Source organism: Drosophila nasuta, unplaced genomic scaffold (assembly GCF_023558535.2).
Source record: "Drosophila nasuta strain 15112-1781.00 unplaced genomic scaffold, ASM2355853v1 ctg14_pilon, whole genome shotgun sequence".
NCBI classification, from domain to species: domain Eukaryota; kingdom Metazoa; phylum Arthropoda; class Insecta; order Diptera; family Drosophilidae; genus Drosophila; species Drosophila nasuta.
This window is the reverse complement of record NW_026869386.1, coordinates 141576-164919: the sequence shown is the minus strand read 5'-3', so window position 1 is coordinate 164919 and position 23344 is coordinate 141576. Positions and strand designations below refer to the sequence as shown.

The 23344-nt window shown below is 42.6% G+C and overlaps 2 protein-coding genes across 2 annotated transcripts; one reads left to right on the top strand and one right to left on the bottom strand.

Annotated features, from left to right (window-relative positions):
• Positions 1–6384: 6384 nt before the first annotated feature.
• LOC132797563 (uncharacterized) lies at positions 6385–7369 on the bottom strand. Its single transcript, XM_060809320.1, has 3 exons — positions 6982–7369; positions 6648–6922; positions 6385–6570 (listed from the first exon to the last, which is right to left on the bottom strand). The coding sequence occupies exons 1-3, from the start codon at positions 7367–7369 to the stop codon at positions 6385–6387; spliced, it is 849 nt and encodes a 282-aa protein (XP_060665303.1).
• Positions 7370–11170: 3801 nt separating this feature from the next.
• On the top strand, positions 11171–20641 carry LOC132797562 (uncharacterized). The gene is made up of 3 exons (XM_060809319.1): positions 11171–11194; positions 14241–14326; positions 19722–20641. Exons 1-3 carry the CDS (start codon positions 11171–11173, stop codon positions 20497–20499), a joined length of 888 nt encoding a protein of 295 aa, XP_060665302.1. The 3' UTR covers positions 20500–20641.
• Positions 20642–23344: the final 2703 nt, after the last annotated feature.

The following is a 23344-nucleotide window of genomic DNA, read 5'->3' as shown; positions in this document are numbered from 1 at the left end:
GAGTACACGATTCGAGAGAGCAAACGAGATATCGCACTGATGTATTCAAACAACGAATGTAGGGGAGCGAGCTTTGAGCACCGCAAAGCTGTTGCTAAGCGCGCGAGAACGAAAAGTGCAAGCAACAACACAGACTACAGAGCGTAATGTACTGTGCGGATGCTGGCTTGCTAGAGTATGTGTGTGTGTATGTGCGCTGTTTCTAAGCGCGCGAAACTCTACTATTACGTATGTGCCATGAATTCAAAGCGTCATTAGAATTTTGCAACTTGCAACTTTGCTTTAAATTTTTCGCACAGTACCTGGAATTGGCGATCTGTAAAATGATCCCAGCCACTTTCTTCTGTGTATTGCTGCAGATGTAGGGTATCCTCCAGCGATGATGCAGGAACACAAACATTGCACAGCACTGCACAGTAGATCCGTCAGAGGCCAAAAATCAAAAAATGTGATGGCGTATTATTTAAACAAAATGTAAAGAAATTATCTCTAAATGTCTAAATTTCTCTTTGGCATACCGGATTTTACTGAAAATCTAACGTTACTTTCTAAAAACAGCTTCGCAATCGTTAATTTTGGCAACGCAGCTGTGCTCAGGAAGTTATTTCTCTAGTTCAAATCGCCCTTTAAAGAGATCACACGTTAGCTGGAGTGCTCCGAATTGAGTTATTTAACATGAATTTTGAAATTGAACGTATGTTTTTTACTTTGAATCTAGATATTAATAGTTAACTTTCCTGTCAAAGTTTTTTCGTAAAAATAATTTGATCGAATATCCCTTTTTTGTGTATTTTGTGAAAGTCTATTTTATGTTTATTTAAGCTTTTAGTTATGTTCCAAGAAAATCCAGAACTTGGTTTGTATGTCATTGTGTTTGTGTTATCTTTTAAGATGTGAAATGTTTTAAAATTAGCTGCAGAAACTTGCAGATGTGTGTTTACTTGTAAAAAGATCAAAGCAGATAAAAGTGAGTCTTTGCCTATTGTGCTGTTGCTGTGTCTTCGTCTTTCGTGGTTTATGTTTTCGCAAAACTATTAATTTATAAATTCCTATTATAATCCGTTTTAAATCATATTTGATTTTGGTAGGTACTTGGCAAAAAAGTGTGTTTCCACGTCTCTATATTTTTAATATGGGGTGCGCAGGTAATGAAACCAACGCAGAACATTTTTTTTGATAATATGTATAATTATAAAAAATATCTTCCATTCTTTCTTAATATATTACTTTTATGTATATAAAAAATAAAATCTTAATAAATTACATTAAATAAATATGTTTTTTTTTTTATTTTGCAAATCCCACGTGTCGCACGCTACATTCGCACGATTTTAGCTAATGAAAATCAATTTTTTGGGGGGTTTTTTAAAGATTTACTGTAAACTTTTGTTATGTGTTTAGAGTGAATTGAGAGTACTTTCGGAGGGTATAAGATTCAATTTCACTGGAGTCACTGTTTTGAAAATAATTAATAAAATTGTGACGTGTCGCACGCTACACAAAGTGGAAGTTAGTTTCAAAATTTTCATTTCAAACGCAATTTTTAGCGAATTCTGTAAAATAAACCCTATGAAAGTTAATATCCTAAAGAACGTTAAGAATATTAGAAGACAAAAAACGATCGTTTGGTCTTAATAATGTTCATAGATTTTTAGCAAAGCCGTAAACCCATTGTGTCGCACGCTACACTTTCCGCTGGCATTAACATAAGACAAAAATCTTTTTATTTAAACTAAACATTATTTATTATATTCATAAATGTGCTTAACAATTATTTCAACGTAATTTACTTTTGATTAGTATGTGAGCCCAAGCAGAGGCAAAAAATTGTGAAGAATACAAAAGGTATTTGAAGGTGTGCGCAGAGCACGAATGTAAGTAAAATTATGAAAATTATAATAAAAATTGGGTTTGATAAAAATTTTTGCATTTATAATGATCGAAATTTCTTTTTTGCTTTAAATTCTTAAAATTCGATATCTACTTTAATGTTCCATATAAAGAAACATTACAAAATGTGAAATTTAAAAATTGGTCGCTGGTGGACTGTTTCTGGGATTTGCCCATATGTCCAATTTTTGTTTGTTTAGACAAATTTTCTTTATATTTGTTATAAATTTCAGAACGCTATGGCCATTATTAGTATTTTTGGCCGCTCTTCATACAAGCGGATCCACTGTGCACTGGCACAAGTCAATTTTTGTTTTGATTTGTTAAATTAAAGCGACTGGCGCGAATTTGTTTTTTCTAACCGCTACCCATAGGGAAGAAGGGTATTATAACTTTGTGCCGGCAGGAAATGTATGTAACAGGTAGAAGGAGGCATCTCCGACCCTATAAAGTATATATATTCTTGATCAGCATCAACAGCCGATCTAGCCATGTCCGTCTGTGTGTCTGTCCGTTTGTCCGTATGAACACCTAGATCTCAGAGACTATAAGAGATGAAGCTATAATACTGTTATGTTTGCACGCAGATCAAGTTTGTTTCAAATTTTTGCCGACTTCCGGCCCCGCAAATCAATAAAATCGAATAACAAGCACACTCGACTGTAACTTTCTTACTTGTTAAAGATAAATGCAGTGCAGTGGGGAAGTCTGCTGCCTAATAGCCGAGGCATGTCGCCTTGTAGTCCTCGAATGAAAATGTCTAACGCCTTGTCTCTGTGTAATTTTGTCAGTATTACTTCTCCGTTTCTGTCAATGTCCATGCTACCTGTTTTATTCAAGATAAGGGACACGTGTCTGTAGACATCTTTGTGGAAATCTTCCACTGATTGATTCGGACCTTGTACTAATGTACACATGTTATATTGTAGGGTGCACATGGCATCCCAGTTAAGCGGTACCTTATATGCTTTCAATGCTTGCTCTGCACCTTTCGTTATCTTGTCTCGGATAAGTAGTTGGAATATCAAGTTTTCATACAAAATTAATTTCTGTGCAAAGGAAATGCATTAATTTTAAGTAGGTATGGTAATAAAAATGCAATTAAATTAGAGTCACCTGTCATTAATGTGAATTGTGTGGGGTAATAAAAATGAAATAATTAGGATGTGAGAACGTCATGTGTGGGATAATAAAAATTAAATAAATTGGGATCGATAATGGATTTGTGTGACGAATCGTACGTGTCTCGAGACGGGGCGATGAGGGATCGGGATCGACATATGATTCGTTGATCGTGGTCGAAAACGAGACACGAACATGTGCTATGAAAACGTGATACGTTCATATCATTAACGAACGTAGTGTACATTGACAATCGTGGGCGTAAACGCCCACCTCGAAAACGTAGTTGGGGATCGGGATACGCCTCGTAGCACGTGTTGGAAAAACGTGTTATCAAAACGTTAGAGAAAACTCGTCAGGAAGCGACGTAGGGTCCTTTTGCATTGACAATCGGATGCGCAACACCACATCCAAGACGATCGAATACGTGAACGTGAACACGAAAGCACGTTACAAAACGAAAGGACGGAAACGTGATCAAATGTGTTCGGAAGCCCGTCACTACATTTAAAATGATCGAAGGCGCCACGCTCACTTATCTCATCAATTCGAATGTAATCGAAATCGGAACGGAAGAAGACACACGTGATGAACGTTAAAAAAAGGATGGGAACGTGACGGAATGAAGACGAGAGCACAAAACCATTTCCAAGACGTTTTCAAAAATCAACAACCATATTACCACCAAACAAAAAAGTAGTTTTGCATCCAAATGTGTAGTCCCTACACTAGAAAATCTGAAAGGAAATCCGAATATTGCTGTAAAAAATTCCATTTCCCTTAAAGATATAGAATTCTTTTTTTTATTGATCTGTATGTAACATAATTTTATTTCCAAATACATTGTTTAAAATCGATTCTCCAAATTAACATACATTTTTATAATTTTTTTTATTTTTGTGAGCGAATAGTATAGACATGACAGGCACATGTATCGACTCCATTCTCCACATCGTTATGAGCCCAACAGCAGGATGTGAAATGTTGTCCTTAGACATTAGAAACCAACGGACCATCACATATTCTATTATTAAAATATTTCAATGATTCTGATAATATTCCATGTGTTCGGGAAAAATGTTATCCTTAAACATTTTCATAAAATTATTTATTACTGTTATAAGTTGTTGTGTTGCAATATGAGGTGTGGAGTTGGTTTTGTTTTCAGACAATAACATTTTTAAATTTCTTTCGATCCGTTGACAGGTACTCGTAATGATTTCCAAAAGGTAAATGAAGAAATATTTTGAGAAATCATTAGACGATACGTTGAACTAATCCGGTCAGTGGGGTTATTCAACTAGACGATCGTGAATGAGAAGGCAATATACCTTTGTATTCAACTCACTTGGTACACTTAGTTCAGTCGAAATGTTAACATAAATTGGCCCTGATTTGACCGATTCGTTTTGATATGAAAGATCAACAACAACAATAGGAGCCTTTGCACGAGGCTCCCGGTTGTAGTAACTCGATTTTAATTGAATTTCACATTTAAATTTTTATAGATGGACTTCAGAATTTAAATACACTTTTGCATTTCTCAAATTGTTTATAATTAGATATCCAATTAATGTAAACGCAATGTCTGCAACCCGTGTACGTTCTCTATTTGCAGCTAGCTTAACGTTCCATACATGATGAGTCCCCTGTACCAACGAGGGATTTATATAACAATCCCAGCTGCGAAATGAAAGTGGAAGTGTAGCTCCACTTTTGACTATATTGAACATTTTAATTTTAGTAGTGTCGCTTGGAACAATTTGGGGTACTTTCCAACTAATGTTCTGCATATAAATTTTATGTGAAACAACATTATTTTTAGCTAAACAACATCCGTATTTTTTGCTAGCAAGAGAATGAGTTCATGTTTAATATAACGTTTTTATGATCTTCAGCGAATCCCATTAGCATTTTTAGTGGTATTGAAAAGCTGAAATGTGATCCGGAAGTTATACTCTCTCCTCCACTCCACCTGGCATTACTATAAAGTAGATACTCCAATAGAAAGAAAGTTTTTCAGAGTAGATGTGATTCCAGTAAACCGTGTTTTCTCCAGTTCGCATCCGTTCAATTCATATCTTATTTCATCCAAAGCACTGGAGCTTGAGTGCTTTCTTACGCGTGAGCGCATTGCTGGTGAGCGAAAAGCTTCGAGTGCTTTTCGGTCGGCGGAGCGGAGGTGTGCCACTCCCCTACAATGCGCTCGCATCAACATTCTCCCCCCCTTGCAATATTGGGATTGCAAGAACGGTCAGTAGCACGTGCCTTACAGAATCCAGCCCAGGGTGGATTTCTGTGCCATAGGCAGTCCGCCTTGGCTGGGGGATACCCGGCAGCACTATATCCGGGTACACGTCAGCCCCCAAGACTGCAGAGACCGATGCCGAGTCAGCCAACACAAGGTTGCTGAAAAAACTGGGCCCGGCTGGTGTGACAGTCCTGGTGGGTGTCGTTGTTTGGAGCTGCGGATCCGTTTTGAGGACGACCTCCCTGCTCATGGGTGACGTCTTAAAGCGCAACGTCGCCGGGCAAACTTCTTCTGCGCCCACGCGAGTGATCGAGAGGCCTATGGCCGCTGCCATCGACTCGCTGATGCGGCTTTCTGGACAGCACGGATCCAAGAGCACTCGCGCTTCAGAGGCCGTCTTTCCCGTGTCTAGCCAGACCGCCGCGGCAGGGAGAATGCTCACTCCCTTGCACTGGAGTAGTGCCGTCAATGTCATGGCGGGGCTAGGCACGGGCCTGGTATGTGGGGCAGTGGGCTGGTTAGTCCGGGCTGAGCCTGATGATCCTCCTCTGGAGGGTGCCGGTTGGTCGCGTTGGCCCCTCGGTTGTCGCGCCAACCGCTGCTTGGAACACAGCTCCCGCATGTGCAGCATGGTGTGGTGGTCCTCGTCACAATGCCTGCACCTTCCACCGCTACGGCAAGTGCCACTGAGTGCTGATGACCCAAGCAGTTGAAATAGTACTTATTGACAAGTACTGCCCGGAGCCGCTTCTCTGGCGTCAGCTGGGCAAACCGCGGACACTTGCGCAGTGCGTGGACACCGCGGCACACCCTACAGCGGAACGAGTTTGTGCCGGGAGACACATACCCACCCCGCTGGGAGTGACGAGGCACGGACACCCCACGCGGAGTAACCGGTGCCATTGGTACAGGAGAGGGCTCCGTCTCCATCGGGGCGACTTATCTCGGCGGAGAGACGGCTGTTGGAGGCAAAGTGGGGCGCGCTGGTGAGAAGAGCCTTCTCAAGCACACACCAACAAGAAAAAAAAAGAAAAACAAATGGAAGAGAAAATAAACAGAAACAATAGATTAAATGAAAAATGGCGCGATATAAATTGCATAAGTCGGATGAGAAATGAGATTCAGAGCGTGGGTCCCGTTGGAAGGAGGACCAGCTTTGCAACTGGTCGGTGGAAAACACCACGACACGTCTGGATGTCCACCACACGGACCCTTTTATCTGCGCCCGGGCAAGTGGTCAGCACACGCCCAAGGCGCCATTCTTGTGGTGGGATATTCTCCTCTCTGATGATCACCATGTCACCGATCTGGAGGTCGCGTGAGGGTGACTGCGACTTATTCCGCTTATGCAACTCCTTCAAATACTCATTCTTCCATTGCACACAGAAATGCTGATGGAGAGCCTTGAGCCGTTGCCAGCGTTGCGGATGGACTCCACATCCTCCCTGGACTCTGGCTCCGCCATGGAGAGTAGCGGACGCCTGATCAGGAAATGACCGGGAGTAAGAGCCACCAAGTCGCTCACATCCTCTGACATAGGAGACAGAGGCCGCGAATTGAGGCACGCTTCGATCTTCGTCAGGAGGGTCGAAAGTTTATCGTACGTATATTTAACGGAGGAAACCGTTTTGTAGAAATGCGTCTTGAAACTCTTGATGCCTGCTTCCCAGAGACCCCCATGTGAGGGGCACCAGGTGGGTTGAAATGCCATGCAAGACCTTGATGGCTGTGCGTGGTGAGGATCAGATTGCGGGTGCTCTCCACAAGATCTTTGGACAGAATTGAGGAGGCTCTGACGAACGTTTCCCCGTTGTCAGAGTACATGTGAAGAGGGCACCCACGCCGTGCCACGAATCGGGAAAAAGCTTCCAAGAACTTCTCCGCTGTCAGATCCGTGGTCGCCTCAATATGAATTGCCTTGGTGCTGAAGCACACAAATACACATACATAACCCTTCGTAGTGTAGCAGCCCCGTCCGACGAAACTCTTGACGTCGAAGGGACCGGCGAAGTCTACTCCGGTGTTAGTAAATGGTCGCGAAAAGGTCGACCGAGCATTTGGGAGATCGCCCTTCAGCTGCGACTGGAGATCACACAGGTCTTGCATGCTCCAATTACTGTCTTCACCAAGTTCCTTAGCTTGGGAATCCAGAACTTGGTTCGGACTTGATGCGTCAACGAAACCAGGAGGCGTGAAAACACGCAGTTGAACGGAAGTATTACTGGGTGCCGTTCGCCGTAAGATAAGGAGGTGGACGCTCTTACGCGTCCACAGGAACGAAGGACCCCTTGCTTGTCAAGGAACGGATTCAAGCTCAGAATATCACTTGACCCGTTTAAACGGTTATGTGTCCGGAAGGAAGCACACTCTTTCGATTCTGAGCCTATCAGCTTCTCCTGAGCTTCTGCAAGCTCTTGAGAGCTGAGCGTCTCTGGAAACGAGACTCTGGAAACGGGTGGCGGCAACGCCGGGCAAACCTCCGCACATACGTAAGCACTCTGATCGCTCGATCGAACCTGGAGAAACGGTCGAGGAAGTCCTCTCACAGGACTTGCGCTGCATGGACCTTCACCGCTCGACACTTCAATTCAGTATCGAGCCCAATGACTGGTAAAGGCCACTGCGCTGGTGAGTGCGTTAGCCATTTAGGCCCCTGCCACCAAAGGCGACTGGCCAATAGCTCTTGCGGCGAGACGCCGCGGTTCGCCAGATCGGCTGGGTTATGTTTGGAACGAACATGTTTGCCAAGTGCCATTCACTGAGTGAATCTTAGCGACTCGGTTAGCCACGAAAGTGGTCCACTTGGATGGCTGCTTATCCAGCCACGCCAGAACTATAGTGGAATCTGTCCACAGGTACGTCTCAGCGTCGGGTGAGGGAAAGTGTGGTAGGAGGGCGGCGAATAACTCTGCCAACAGGAGAGCTCCGCACAGGTCAAGACGAGGTAGAGAGACCGTCTTGATAGGTGCAACTCTAGTCTTTGCCGCTAGAAGGCTCACGAACACTTGCCCGGCCGTTTCCACTCGTGCATATAGAGCGGCTCCATACGCGCTCTGAGAGGCGTCGCAAAAACCGTGGAATTGGATTTTTGCGCCGGGTGTGAACTTGGTCCATCTGGAAATGTGGATGTCCTGCAAGGACGAATAATTTTGCAAAAAAATGGTCCACTGTTCTGAGAGATTCGCCGGCAAGCAGTCATCCCAGCCGATTTCTTGCTTCCAGATTTCCTTCATGAAAATCTTAGCCCAAATGACCACGGGAGCAAGCCAACCCGCTGGGTCGAACAACTTGGCAATCTGCGACAGCACTTCTCTATTGGTGAAAGATAGTTTGGACACCATCTCGGCGGTGACGAAAAAGAACTCGTCGGACGTGGCCCGCCATTTAATACCTAGCTTCGTCGATCTCGAGGAATAGCCAAGTAAGGAGCACAGTTCACTCCAAAGGTGACTGTGTTGAGTTCAAAGTCGCACAACTTTTCGTATATCGGAAGAGCAACCTTTGAAACCGGGTGTGTTTGGAGTCTACAAGGACTTGCCGATACATCTTGGTGATGTCGGCATTGAAAACGAATTGTAAAAACCTCCATTTCATGATTTGAATGGTTAGGTCAGATTGAAGGATCAGCCCAGTGTGGAGGATGTCGTTCAGACTCTTCCCGTTTGAAGTCGGGCTGGAGGCGTTGAATACAACGCGAAGCTTTGTGGTGGTGCTGTCGGGCTTGAGAACAGCGTGATGTGGAAATTAATAGTTGCCGGAACTAGATGGGGGGACTTGAGTCATATGACCCAAATCCAGATACATCTGAATAACGGAGTCATATTGTTCCTTCAGAGAGTCGTTTCTCTTTAAACGGCTCTCGTTTCTCAGGAACTGAGCGAGAGCGGTAGCCCTCGAGTGACCCAGGTCAACGTGACCAGTATCGCGAAATGGGAGCGTGATCATATAGCGACCAGTTGAGGTTCGCACGGTCGTGGCGTTGAAATTAGCCTCACAGACAAGGTCGGACTCTTTCTCAGGGCTAGCCGGAAGGTCCTCCACCTCCCAAAATTTGAAGAGGAGTTCTTTCAATGGCGGAGTTCGCTCGACGGACAGTCGATCCGAAAAGGATGAAATGGACTTAGAAGTGGATCCCGACACAGGGCCAGTCAGGATCCACGCGAAAATGGTCTCTTGATCAAGGAGGGTCCCACAAATGTTAGGGTAAGCGCAGCCGAGCAGAATGGACGGGAGGATATCAGCGCCTAGCACATCAATCTGCGAACTCTCAAAGAATTTGGGGTCCGCCAACTGGATGCTTGGCAGATTATCGAGGAATGTTTGTGAGAGGGCAGATTCCCCGCTAACTGGGGAAGGACGTACGCTGACGCCTCAATCTGCAAATCTGGTCTGACAGGGAGCCAATTAAAATTGACAGTACTTGCGGGGCTGGGCTGCCACAGCTTGAGTCAGCGCAGAGACGTGGGCTTGCACGGATGTATATGGCATCCTCAAGCGTTTGAACAATCTCTCTGAAAGGAAGGTGGCCTCTGATCCGGAATCGATCAGAGCCCGAGCTTTATAGCGGACGCCGAGATGGCATACGTTAATAACAGCTGTGCTCAGCAGAACATCTTGTGTGTTTACTGCCAGGAATGATTGGACGTTAGCTGACTGGGAAGGAGTGGACTGTATCGGAGATGCAGTGGGGGTGGTGACTGTCGGCGCCGGGTTCACTCGATGCAAGATATATGATGACGACCCTTGCAAGTAAAGCAATTGTGCGCACTTGTGCACAACACAAACACAGCTTTTTTGCTTAATGTAGTTAACCCTATCGTTGATACCCATCTGAAGAAAGCGAGGGCACGATGATTCTCCCGGGAACACAATTTGCAGGACTGGGTTTTCGAAGTCACCCTACTCTCAAAGGAGTTGACCTGCTTGGAGTCGGGAGCCTCCTTGCGTGACGCTCGTGAAATCGTCGGAGCGTTCGTGCTGGATGACACTTCCGCTATCGCTTCTAGGGTGCGATACCGTTCTAGAAGGAACCACGTTGGAATGTCGCTCTTATTCTGTATCGACTGTTCCCAAAGAGAAAGGGTCAACTTGGGGAGCCTCGAAGAACACAAGAAAACCAGGATGCAATCCCAATTCTCTGTGTTGATTTTCGAGTGCCTTAAGGCTGTCAGGCACCCTTGAATGGTGCTGTGCAGCTCCTGAATAGCTGCACCCGTCTCAGCTGACTGTTTACGAGCAACCGTTTGTTCTCGAATCGCTCAGTCAAGCTGGACCACGCCGACTGAAACCCTTTATTGGTCAAAGGAGGCTTTGACACAATGGCATGGGCTTCACCGCTGATCTTGGAGTTGAGATGGAAAAGTTTCTCAACTTCCGACAGATATAGATATAGCATTAATCGTACTTGGCCTGAATAGTAGGCAACTCTTCTGTCGTCTTCTCCTCCGACATGACGCACAAGGCACGCATCTGGTCCCTTCGGACTTGACACGTGTACAGGGATGGGCTGTCAGCAGAAGGATTGTTGACTCGCGCCGCAAAGTGACTGATACGATCAGTCGCGGTGATGAACTTTGTCAACGCTGTGTCTACTGCATTGATTGTCATCTTTCCTTGCGAGCGAGTGACAATTGGCAGCCGAGGGATTGGGACGGAAGAAACCTTGGTCTTAGGATCAGACGGAGGTTGCGTAACTAGGATCAGAGGCTTGGTACCGGAAGTGGGCGAAACGCTAGCTGACCGTGCGGGGACCTCCCTTTTCGGTTGCGAATGAACCGGCGATGTGCTGGGTGCACGAAGAGCCGACTCCTTCTTGGACCTAGGCAAAGGGGGGCTAGCAGAAGTTCTAGCGGTGCTAGTAGAGGGCACGGACAATTTAGCTTTACTCTTATCGGGTTTGCCGATGACATGCTACGCATTAAGGATGAGAAAGTAACTGGGCGCTCTTACAGTCCGACAAGGATACGGACTGTATACTATATTTTCTCGAAACCACAATATCAAAAAAATATATAAAAAAAATACCAAATGGAACTTGGTTTTTTTTTCAGGAAAACGACCCAGATAGTAGAAACGAGACGGAAAGAAGCAACCAATAAATAAAAAATACCAAAAATACTAGAAAAAATACCAAAGACAGTGCTGAGGTATTTTACACCCAAATGGGTACGGATAATAGCGGACACAGACGACGAAAACAAAAGGACGGGCGGGGGAAATTTCCCGCGACAATAAAAAAAAATGTTCGTCGAAAAAAGCAAAACAAAAAAAAAAAACAGTGCACTGAAAAATTCCAAAAAACAAGATGCTGGAAAAAACAAAAATGTATGTAAATGTGCTGGATTGGAAAAACAATAAATAAATTATTACAATATTATTTATATTATATATTTGTGTGTATATGTGTGTGTATGCCTGTGTATGTGGAACACTGGCTGGAGTAAAGCCCATACACAGACAATTGAGCTGAGAGTTGCTCTTAAAATACACACACAGAATATATCACTTGGCGAAAAAAAAAACAAAAAAGGGTATGTCAAGTGCGAAGTACTTATGCACGCTGTTACAGCATGCACAACAGTATGTACATATGTATGTATGTATACTTGCACTCCGCTGCGAACAAAAGAGAGTGCACAAAATATGTGTGTATGTATGTATGTCGGCGATTATCGCGACATACAAACGTATAACGGACGAGAATTAAAGCAAAACGAAATGCTGATACACACAGCTTGGATTTGAATTATTTAATTTGAATGGAATATACAATATAGTAATATATCCACCACCAGAATAATTTCTCGTACATGACAAACACTCATAATTATTCCCCTTCCAAATTCTTTCCCACAAATCATATCATAAACATAAACATTTGTCGCGACGGCACCAACTGTCACAAACAAAAAGATCCTATTACATTGGCGATCGTGCCACTTCCAAAAAATCCAAAGTCCATTAAAATTTTCCATTTGCAACTTGAAGACTCAGCATTACTGCACTAACACAAGTCGTAATAAGAACTTTCATGTTAGAGCTCAGCATATTGTGAGTTTAGTTTTTAAAGACACTTTCCTCACTTAAGACGCGTAGCCCGCGAGCTTATAAATAAATATAAAGTAGTCTATTAAGTAAACAAAAATAAATCCTTGTGTTTTATTTTTTTTACTGTTCGTGCACCGCGAACATTTAATTGGCGCAGCCGGTAGGATACGTCGTACTAGTTACTGAATCAACAAAGCAGTCGTGAACCGCTAGAAGGACTTTAACATTGTCCTGGGTGAACGCGTCCTAGTTGTGAACTGTACAAAACGTATCTGCCAAAAACATCTACGTGCGTGAGTGCGTTATTTAAACGGTAATACAAAAAAACGTTGTAAAAAACCCGTCATAATAAAAAACTCAAAAAACCCGAACCACGTGTGCAAACTAATAACAAATCAAAAATGGCAACCGAACTAACAGAAGCACACTTAAAACAGTGTATAAATCAAATCAAACACGTGCCAGCGTATGATAACGGAGCAGAAAATTTGTCGGCATTTATAAAGAGAATAGATTTTATTCTGTCTCTATACTCAACAACTGATGTACGCCAAAGCAGCGTAATCTTCGGTGCTATTGAACGACAACTGGATGGAGAAGCCTTGCGTACATCTCAGATTACGCAATCCAACAATTGGATGTCGCTGAGATCGTCCCTAATCGAGGAATTCAGGACACAGACACCTTATGAAGAGTTACTAAGAAGACTATACAACACCAACTGGAATGGAAGTCTACGTAAGTTCGTCGAAGAGCTCGAGAGAAAATCCTATATTGTTAGCAATAAGTTAGCACTAGACACTGACAGTAGCACAGCAATAATATACAGAAATGCACTAAAAATTACTACAAAAAATGTAATAACCAGAAAATTACCAGACAGGATATACATGACCTTAGCAAGGCATGATATAACTTCAATAAGCAAGCTAAAAGCCGTTGCTCAAACAGAAGGCATTTATGAGTCTTATGAGACTCAGAATAACCATAAAAGTGAAAACAATAGTCGTAGGAATCAAAATAAATCTTACGCAAACTATTCAAACAATTCTCATTCAGATGATTCGTCCAATTCAAAACACCAAATCAATTACTCAAATTCAAATCAGAATAATCAAAATCTTCACCAAGAATTCAATAAAAAACTAAAAGAAGCTCAAATCCAAAACCCTTATAACTATTCGAGGGACACCTCAACAAGCCGTGGGCCTAACCCACCGGTAAAAAGACAAAGGGAAAGCCAAAGTGGCCAGTTCAAAATGGAGCAAGGTGAAAATTTTCATCAAAGTGCCTCGGAACTAAATGCAGAGCAAACACACCATACATAAGAATCAAAATGAATGAAGTAAACCTAAAATGTATCATTAATACAGGTTCTTCAATAAACCTTTTAAAACAAAATATTTTCAGTTTTCCAATTCATAAAAATCCAATCAATGTTCAAACAATTAACGGCGCATTTGATAGTTATTAGTTAAGAGCATGAAATACCAAATGAAGTTGTTAGAATTAGGGCGAAGCGAGAGCGCAATAAAGCTTTCGTTTGTTGCTCTCTGAGCGAATTCGCCTCGCTTCGCCGCTCTAGTTAAGTTAGGCTTAATGTCACTTAGCATAGATTTATAAACATAGTTGAAATTGAGAACTTAACAGCGCGTCATCATTTACTCCGTTTTCGTTTTCGTCGTTTGTAACAACAACAATTAGGTCCATACTTTGTTCGCGAATAAAGCGGAAAATTAATAATTGCAAAAACTCTTGTAATTTTTCATGGCGCCCCCGGGTGGACTCTAATTGTTGTTGAACGCGAGTGAATGATCTAAAACAGAAAACAAAACAAATTCGCGCCGGTCGCTAAATAAAATAAAATATAAACAATTAATTGACTTGTGCCAGTGCTGTGATCTTCTTGTGTTGTGGTCATCGTTGGCAGCTGGATTCTTCGCATCATCATACCCTGCAACTGCAGAAGACACACAGAGGAAAGTGGCTGGGATCATTAAAGATCGCCAATTCCAGGTACTGTGCGAAAAATTGGAAGCGAAAAACTGAATTGGTTGCCAAGTTGCAAAATTCTAGTGACGCTTTCAATTCTTGGCACATACGTAATAGTAGAGCATTTGTTTTTAAATTTTATATTTTAATTTAAAAAGTGAACCGCTTAGGCAGAATATTGTTTTTGTTTTCTAAGTGAAAGTGACTAGGGGAAATTCTTATTTCCATTGCATCGAACTTCTTCTCTCAGTTCGTTGCAATTTTCGCTTTCGTCGCCCCCTTTGTCACCAAATTCGTAGCCGCTGTAAGTTGTGTGCTGTTGCTAAGCGCACATACGTATATACATACATATATACCCGCAAGCCAACACTGCACCGGTGCATTTCGGCTCCGTGTTGTTGTTGGTTGCATTTTCGTTTTCGTTTCGCGCGCTTAGAAACAGCGCACATACACACATACGTACGTTAGCAAGCCAGCATCTGCACAGTGCATTGCGCTCTGTAGTCTGTGTTGTTGCTTGCACTTTTCGTTGTCGCGCGCTTTGCAGCGCTTAGAACTCGCTCCCCTACATTCGTTGGTTGAGCATCAGTGCGATATCTCGTTTGCTCCCTCGAATTGTGTACTCCCCTATTATTGTCCGAGAAAGCTTAGTGGTTAGCTTAGGACAATTTAAAATTAAGTAAAAATAAAAAATAAAAAAATAGTTCAAAATAATAATTCAAAAAAAAAAAAAAATTTTTTTTTTTTTCTGTTTTTAATTTTCGTTTTCGTTGTTGTTGTTGGAAGCAACAAGATTTATTTTGTATTTTATTTTTTATATTTTTTGTCGTCTCCTCTAATAATCTACATAAAAAATGAATTCGAAAGAAACTCTTGAAGGCTCTAAAAAGAAACTTGCTATTTGCGTGAAGAGCATTTGCAGAGTTAATAATCAAATTCTCGATGACACGATCGGTCGAGATTTGACAGAGCTAGAGTGCAGGCTTGAGATGTTGTCGTCGCATATTGAAAATGCTCTCAAATATCAAAGCAGAATTGAGACATTTGACGAATATGACGATTACCGGTGCGAGCTAGAAGAGATTTGCATTACTGCAAAGGCAAGGCTGAAGGCGATGGTGAAATCGTTGACCGATAATTCATCCGCCAATATATCGATTCAGCCGATTGCCGCTCCTCGTACCCGTCTGCCTAAACTCTCACTGCCAAAGTTCAGCGGAAAGTATTCCGAATTTAAAAATTTCATAAGCTTGTTTGAGACTCTTGTTGACAATGACCATTCAATTCCGCGCATTGAGAAATTCAATCATCTCATTTCTTGTCTCTCTGGTGAGGCTCTTGGAACGGTGAGAGCGTTTCAAGTCACCGAGGACAACTATGAGAAAGCAATGGCGAGTTTGAAAAGAGTATATGACAATGATTGTCTGATATTTAATGAAAATATCACTGCTCTTTTCAATTTGCCAAAGATTTCGCAGCCCTCCGCTTCAGCGTTGCGAAACTTGATTGACACTGTCTCTGCGATATACGGATCTTTGTTGTCGATAGGTGATGATAAGAAGATTGCAAATGCAATCCTTATTCACCTGGTCATGCACAAAGTTGATGCAATGACAAAGAAGAAGTGGGATGAGCAGCTAGATTACACGAAAATTCCATTATGGAGTGAGTGTGAAACTGTGCTTAATCGTCGATATCAGCACTTGTCAGCTGAGAATTCGACAAAGTCCGATAGTCAAGCCGTTTCCACTAAACAGCTTAATAAAAGCTCGTTTTCGTGTACGACGCTCAAAGATAAGATTGATCAAAAGACCCAAATATGCGAATATTGCAATTCCGAAGATCATTCCATCGTGAGTTGCTCGATGTTTGCTGCCTTGGCAGTTAAACATAGATTCGACTACGCGAAAACAACTGCATTATGCATAAATTGTCTTCGGAAGGGTCACACTGTCGCCAAATGTAAGGCAAAAAAGTGTCGTGTGTGCAGCCGTTCACATCATACGTTGCTGCACATATATTCTGCGACTACAAATAGTAGAGCGTTACCACCCCCGAGTCTCTCCGCTGTTGAGCCTGATCGTCCATCCACTTTACATGCGATGCATGCGACCGTGTCGGATAAAGTGATCCTGGCCACAGCAGTCATCAAAATAAAGACGAATTCAGGCGATTTCGTCTTAGCCCGAGCTTTGCTGGACTCTGGGTCACAAATTAATTTTGTGACTGAGGAACTAGCTCAGCGGCTGCATTTGCGTAGAGAAGACTCGTGCATCAGCTTGCTTGGCATTGGTGAATCCAATTCTCAAGTTAAGAAAAAGATACACACTGTGGTGAAGTCGCGAGTTGGCTGCAATGAATACGCGATCGATTTATGGATCCTCAAATCGATCTCAGGTTATCAGCCAGATCACACTGTAAATGTCAGTGGCTGGAAGATACCTGACAATATTCAGCTAGCGGATCCCTATTTCTACAAACCGCAGAAAATTGATCTTCTTATCGGCGCTGAAACATTCTTTGATCTATTGTCCGTTGGCCAAATCAAGCAAGGTCCAGAGTGTCCAATCCTCCAAAAGACAAGCCTTGGGTGGATTGTCTCGGGGCGGTACACTCCTGGTGAAAAATCTCACCAGAAGATGACTGTCAATCTGAGCTATCAGGAAGAAAGTTTGAGCTCGATTGACAAGACCTTGCTGAAGTTTTGGACTGTCGAAGATGTGCGCTCTCCCTCCAAAGTCCTTTCCGCTGAACAACAAAGTTGTGAAGATCATTTCACAAATAATGTGAAAAGATTGCCGTCTGGTCGTTTCGAAGTAAGACTGCCGTTTAAATCAGATCCGCACCAGCTTGGGTGCTCATTTGAAGTTGCTAAACGGCGGTTTTTGTCGCTTGAAAAACGTTTAACTCGAGATCCCGAGTTAAAGCGAATGTACTTGGAATTTATGGAAGAATATGTAGAGATGGGCCACATGTCCGAAGTGAGTCACATCCTTCCAAGTACACCACACTATGTTATTCCGCACCAATGTGTACTACGGCCCCAAAGCACTTCGACAAAGCTGAGGGTCGTATTTGATGCTTCGTGTCGCACTTCGACACATAAGGCGTTGAATGACATTCTTATGGTCGGGCCGACCATTCAAGAAGAGCTGTTTTCGACTCTGCTTCGTTTTCGATTGCATAAATATGCATTAACGGCCGACATCAAAAAGATGTACCGGCAAGTTATGGTGCACGAGGCAGATCGAAACTATCAGCTCATAGTGTGGAGAAAAGATCCATCAGACTCGTTGAGATTATTCAGATTAAATACTGTAACATATGGCACTGCGCCAGCGCCATTCTTGGCCATACGGTGTTTGATCCAGCTGAGCGAGATTGCGAAATCCTCGCACCCCATGGCAGCTGAGGTTATCAGGCAAGATTTCTACGTTGACGATATGTTGACTGGTGCCGCATGCGTCGAGGACCTGAAGACAATTAAGTCTGAAGTGTCGCAGATACTGCTAGGAGCAGGTTTTGAACTTGCGAAGTGGTTCTCGAATGCTCCTGGGTTCTCCGCATCAAACAGTACACCAAAGCCGATAACGATCTCCGAGACTGACGCAACCAAGACTCTAGGTGTGATTTGGTTGCCAAATGAAGACGTGTTCCAATTCCGGATCGACGATTCATTCATGGGTCTTAAAGCGACAAAACGGAACATTCTCTCGGTGACATCGCGGTTATTCGATCCGCTTGGCCTATTGAGTCCCTTAATTATAAAAGCAAAGATACTGCTTCAAGAGCTCTGGCTTCAAAAGTTGGAGTGGGACGAATCCATACCATTGAGTTTGGATACATCGTGGCAGCAATTGAAGTCAAATTTGACACAATTGCAAACCATAAAAGTGCCACGATATTTGTTCACAGAGCCTACGTCACCGATAGAGATACATGGCTTCGCCGACGCCTCAATAAGAGCGTATGGGGCGTGTATTTACGTTCGTACGCAAACTGCAGAAGGTTGTAAAGTATCATTACTAACCTCAAAATCAAAAGTAGCTCCCCTCAAGACTAAGACTCTTCCTAGACTTGAGTTGTGTGCAGCTCACCTTCTTGCAGAACTCTGCCACCGCATCCGAAGGCTGATCCGATCTCCAATTGAACGGACGGTTCTTTGGTCAGATTCGGAAGTCACTCTTCATTGATCCGGTCACATCCTTCCACTCTCGCGACATTCGTGTCGAATCGAGTGGCCGAGATTCAAGAGTGGTCAGAGAGCGTGGAATGGCGTCATGTTCCAACTAAGCAGAACCCCGCAGACATTGTATCGAGAAGTTGAAATTGAGAACTTAACAGCGCGTCATCATTTACTCCGTTTTCGTTTTCGTCGTTTGTAACAACAACAATTAGGTCCATACTTTGTTCGCGAATAAAGCGGAAAATTAATAATTGCAAAAACTCTTGTAATTTTTCATGGCGCCCCCGGGTGGAACACATAAGCGAACACTCTCAACAGACTTGTGCGCGTCAATGTGGTTTAGTGGTCCGTCATTCTTGATGGAACCACACGACGCATGGCCAGTTAACCACCATTTCGTCTCTGAAGAGACGCGCAATTTGAAGTGCGCAAAACAGCTGTTGGACTGACAGCTATAGTGGTAAAGTCAGATCTAGTGGACTCGATCGAAAGTTTTTCGTCGCACACAAGTCTGTTGAGAGTGTTCGCTTATGTGTTCCGCTTCATTCGAAGATGCAAAGACAAAACAGTTCAATTTGAACTGGTTCCAACGGCATCAGAACTGAAAGAAGCATTCAGTAAAATAGTAGAAGTAATGCAGGATTTCGAATTCAGAGACGATATAGAAAGGGTTCGTAAGAGTACACGTGTGAGCTCGAGTCTACAACGACTCAATCCTTTCATACATGAGTATGAAGGATCTTGGTGTTCGTTTTCGTTGTTGCGAGTCGGGGGGCGACTGGTAAATGCTCCTATTTCGTATGATGCTAAGTTTCCACTCCTCTTGTCGAAGCGCTCACAATTTGCTCGCAGCTATGTGAGATACCTTCACTTGACCAACTGTCACGCTGGCCCAAGAGCGCTCGTGAGCATTCTCAGAGAACGACTTTGGTTAGTTAATGCTCAAGAGCTTTGTCGTCAGACAGTACGATCATGCATCCGTTGCTTTAAATGCAAACCTCGGTTGCTTAAGCAAATAATGGGAAATTTGCCTGCTGATCGACTCCGAGCGCTCCGCCCATTTTCAATTTGTGGCGTAGATTTTTGTGGCCCGGTTGAGACAACCTATAGGATTCGCGGAAAGCCGCCGTACAAGTCGTACATAGCTTTGTTCGTCTGTTTTGCGTCAAAAGCGGTTCACTTAGAAATTGTATCCGATCTGTCAACTAATGCATTTCTAATGGCTTTCCAAAGGTTTGTTGGTCGAAGAGGATGTCCGAGCCGAGTCCATTGCGACAACGCGACGAACTTCGTCGGAGCAAGTCGCCATCTGGAGGAGCTAAGGAGGCGAGTCGAGGCCGAGGAGAACGCAGTTCGCGACTTCGCATCAAGAAGCGGATGCGAATTTGCGTTCATACCGCCGAGGGCTCCTCACTTCGGAGGACTATGGGAGGCAGGTGTGAAGTCTGCAAAGCACCTACTCCTACGGACGGTGGGCAACGCCCTGCTCACGCTCGAGGAGCTGCAGACAGTGGTCGTGGCGGTCGAGGCGGTGCTCAACTCCCGCCCGCTAGGAGCCGTAAGCCAAGACCCCAACGACGGCGAGGCGCTAACCCCCGGGCATCTACTGGTGGGCGGACCACTGGTGGCACCGGCAGCATCGCGGACCCCGGACCAGGAGGGTCTGAGTTGCTTAAGGCGATGGCGAGCTGTCTCGTCGCTCAAGCGAGCGTTCTGGCAGCGATGGTCCGGGAGTATGTGCTCGGCCTGCAGGCACGGGCCAAGTGGGACCAGTTGCAGCCGAATCTGCAAGTCGGAGAGCTCGTCGTCGTCGCAGAAGACAACCAGCCGCCGATGCAGTGGATGGTGGGTCGAGTCGTGGCGGTGTATCCAGGAGCGGACGGGGCGGTGCGCGTCGCAGACGTGCGAACCAGCACAGGAGGGCTGTTTAAACGGCCAATACACAAATTGGCGCCTCTGCCAATCGGATGAAGGCACAGCCGTTCATCGGGGCCGGTGTTGGCGCATTTGATAGTTATTAGTTAAGAGCATGAAATACCAAATGAAGTTGTTAGAATTAGGGCGAAGCGAGAGCGCAATAAAGCTTTCGTTTGTTGCTCTCTGAGCGAATTCGCCTCGCTTCGCCGCTCTAGTTAAGTTAGGCTTAATGTCACTTAGCATAGATTTATAAACATAGTTGAAATTGAGAACTTAACAGCGCGTCATCATTTACTCCGTTTTCGTTTTCGTCGTTTGTAACAACAACAATTAGGTCCATACTTTGTTCGCGAATAAAGCGGAAAATTAATAATTGCAAAAACTCTTGTAATTTTTCAACCGAATTATCAGAAAGTATACTTTTTGGTCCCCGCAGACTTTGCCCTACAAAACAAAAATTTTACATTCATAATTTCTCTGAAAATTATGATATGCTATTAGGAAGAGAATACTTAAAAGCCAGTAAATCCCAAATTGATTACGAAAATGGCACAGTTACATTAGGAGAATATAAATTTACATTTCAAAACGAAGTAGAAAATTCTGAAGAAGCTTACACTGAAGATTGTGCAAATCCACCCTTGACCGAAGATAGGCCATTCAACTTCGCAATCAAAGATGAATTAAAAAAGTGTAATGAGTTCAGACTTGAACATCTTAACACAGAAGAGGTAGAAAAACTAAAAAAGGTTTTACATGAATTTCGCGATATTCAGTACCGGGAAGGTGAAAATTAGACTTTCACTAGTACGATTAAGCATTCAATTCAAACGAAACACGAAGACCCATTATATAAAAGACCCTATAAATACCCACAGGCTTACGATCAAGAAGTCAATAAACAAATCAACGAAATGATAGAGCAGGGCATAATTAAAAAATCAAAATCCTCTTATTGTTCATCCATCTGGATTGTTCCAAAAAAAATGGACGCTTCAGGAAAACAAAAATTCCGGTTAGTCATTGACTACCGAAACCTCAATGAAATAACCATTGACGACAAATTCCCCATACCAAATATGGATGAGATCCTAGACAAGTTAGGCAAATGCCAATACTTCACTACGATCGATCTTGCAAAGGGTTTCCATCAAATCCAAATGGATCCCGATTCAATTGCAAAAACTGCCTTTTCAACCAAGCATGGTCACTACGAATTTACTCGTATGCCCTTTGGGCTTAAAAATGCTCCAGCGACTTTCCAGCGCTGTATGAATAACCTACTTGAAGATCTGATCTTCAAGGATTGTCTAGTTTACTTAGATGATATTATTATCTACTCCACTTCATTGGAAGAGCACATATCATCCATTTCGAAAGTCTTCTCAAAACTTCGGGAAGCAAATTTGAAATTACAATTAGACAGATGCGAATTCATGAAGAAGGAAACTGATTTCCTCGGGCATGTAATCACCACGCAAGGTATAAAACCAAATCCAAACAAAATTAAGGCAATTGTTGAATTCCCAATACCAAAGACACCAAAAGAAATCAAATCATTCCTAGGTTTATGCGGATTTTATCGCAAATTTATACCCAATTTCGCAAATATTGCAAAACCCATGACAACAAAGTTGAAGAAAAACGCTACCATAAACATAAAAGATCCCACTTATGTGTCAGCATTTAAAAAATTCAAAGTTTTAATAACGTCCGATCCGATACTAGTTTATCCAAATTTCGAGAAACCATTATCATTGACTACAGATGCTAGCAACTTTGCTATAGGCGCCGTTCTATCACAGGAACACAAACCCATTTGCTATGCAAGTCGAACTTTAAACGAACACGAATCAAACTATTCAGCTATAGAGAAAGAACTATTAGCTATCGTGTGGGCAACCAAATATTTCCGTTCTTACCTATTCGGTAGAAAATTCCAGATCTTAAGTGATCACAAGCCACTAGTTTGGCTCAGTAACATTAAAGAACCAAACATGAAATTACAAAGATGGAAAATTCGATTAAATGAATACGATTATCAAATCAAGTATTTACCAGGAAAAGAAAATAACGTAGCAGATGCACTTTCACGTATAAAAATAGAAGAGAATTTCTTAGGAGAAGATGCAATTAGCACAGGAGCAAATATACATAGTGCTCAAGAGGACAATCAATATCACATACCAATAACCGAAAGACCTTTAAACTACTTTAACAGGCAAATAGAATTCATAAAAGGTGACGATAATAAAGTTGAAACAAACCACTATTTTCATAAACTTAACATAAAAATTTCTTATAAGGAAATGAATAATCAATATGCTAAAGATATGATAAAGGAATATCTTTGCTCGAAAAAGAGTATTGTCTATTTTCACAATGAAATAGATTTTCCAATTTTCCAAAGAGCTTATTTAGAAATAATAAATCCAAGTAATATAACTAAAATAATGAAAACAAGCTTAAAATTAATTGACTTACAAACTTTTGCAGAGTTTAAAGAATTAATTTTAAAAACACATAAAAAATTGTTACATCCAGGTATAGAAAAAACAATAAATTGGTTTAAGGAAAAATAATTTTACCCTGATTACCAAAAACGAATACAAAATCTAATTAATGAATGTGAAATTTGCAACATAGCTAAAACCGAACATAGAGATACAAAACTCACGTTCGAGATAACACCCGAAGTACTTAATGTTAGGTATAAATATGTTATAGATTTTTATATGATAGATAAGAAACCATTTCTTTCTTGTATAGATGTTTATTCTAAATTCACAACATTAGTTGAAGTTCAAAGTAGAGATTGGTTAGAAGCTAAAAGAGCTTTACTAAAAGTTTTCAATGAAATGGGAAAACCCATAGAGATAAAAGCAGAAAAAGATTCAGCATTCATCAGTGCGGCTTTGCAAATTTGGTTACAAGAAGAA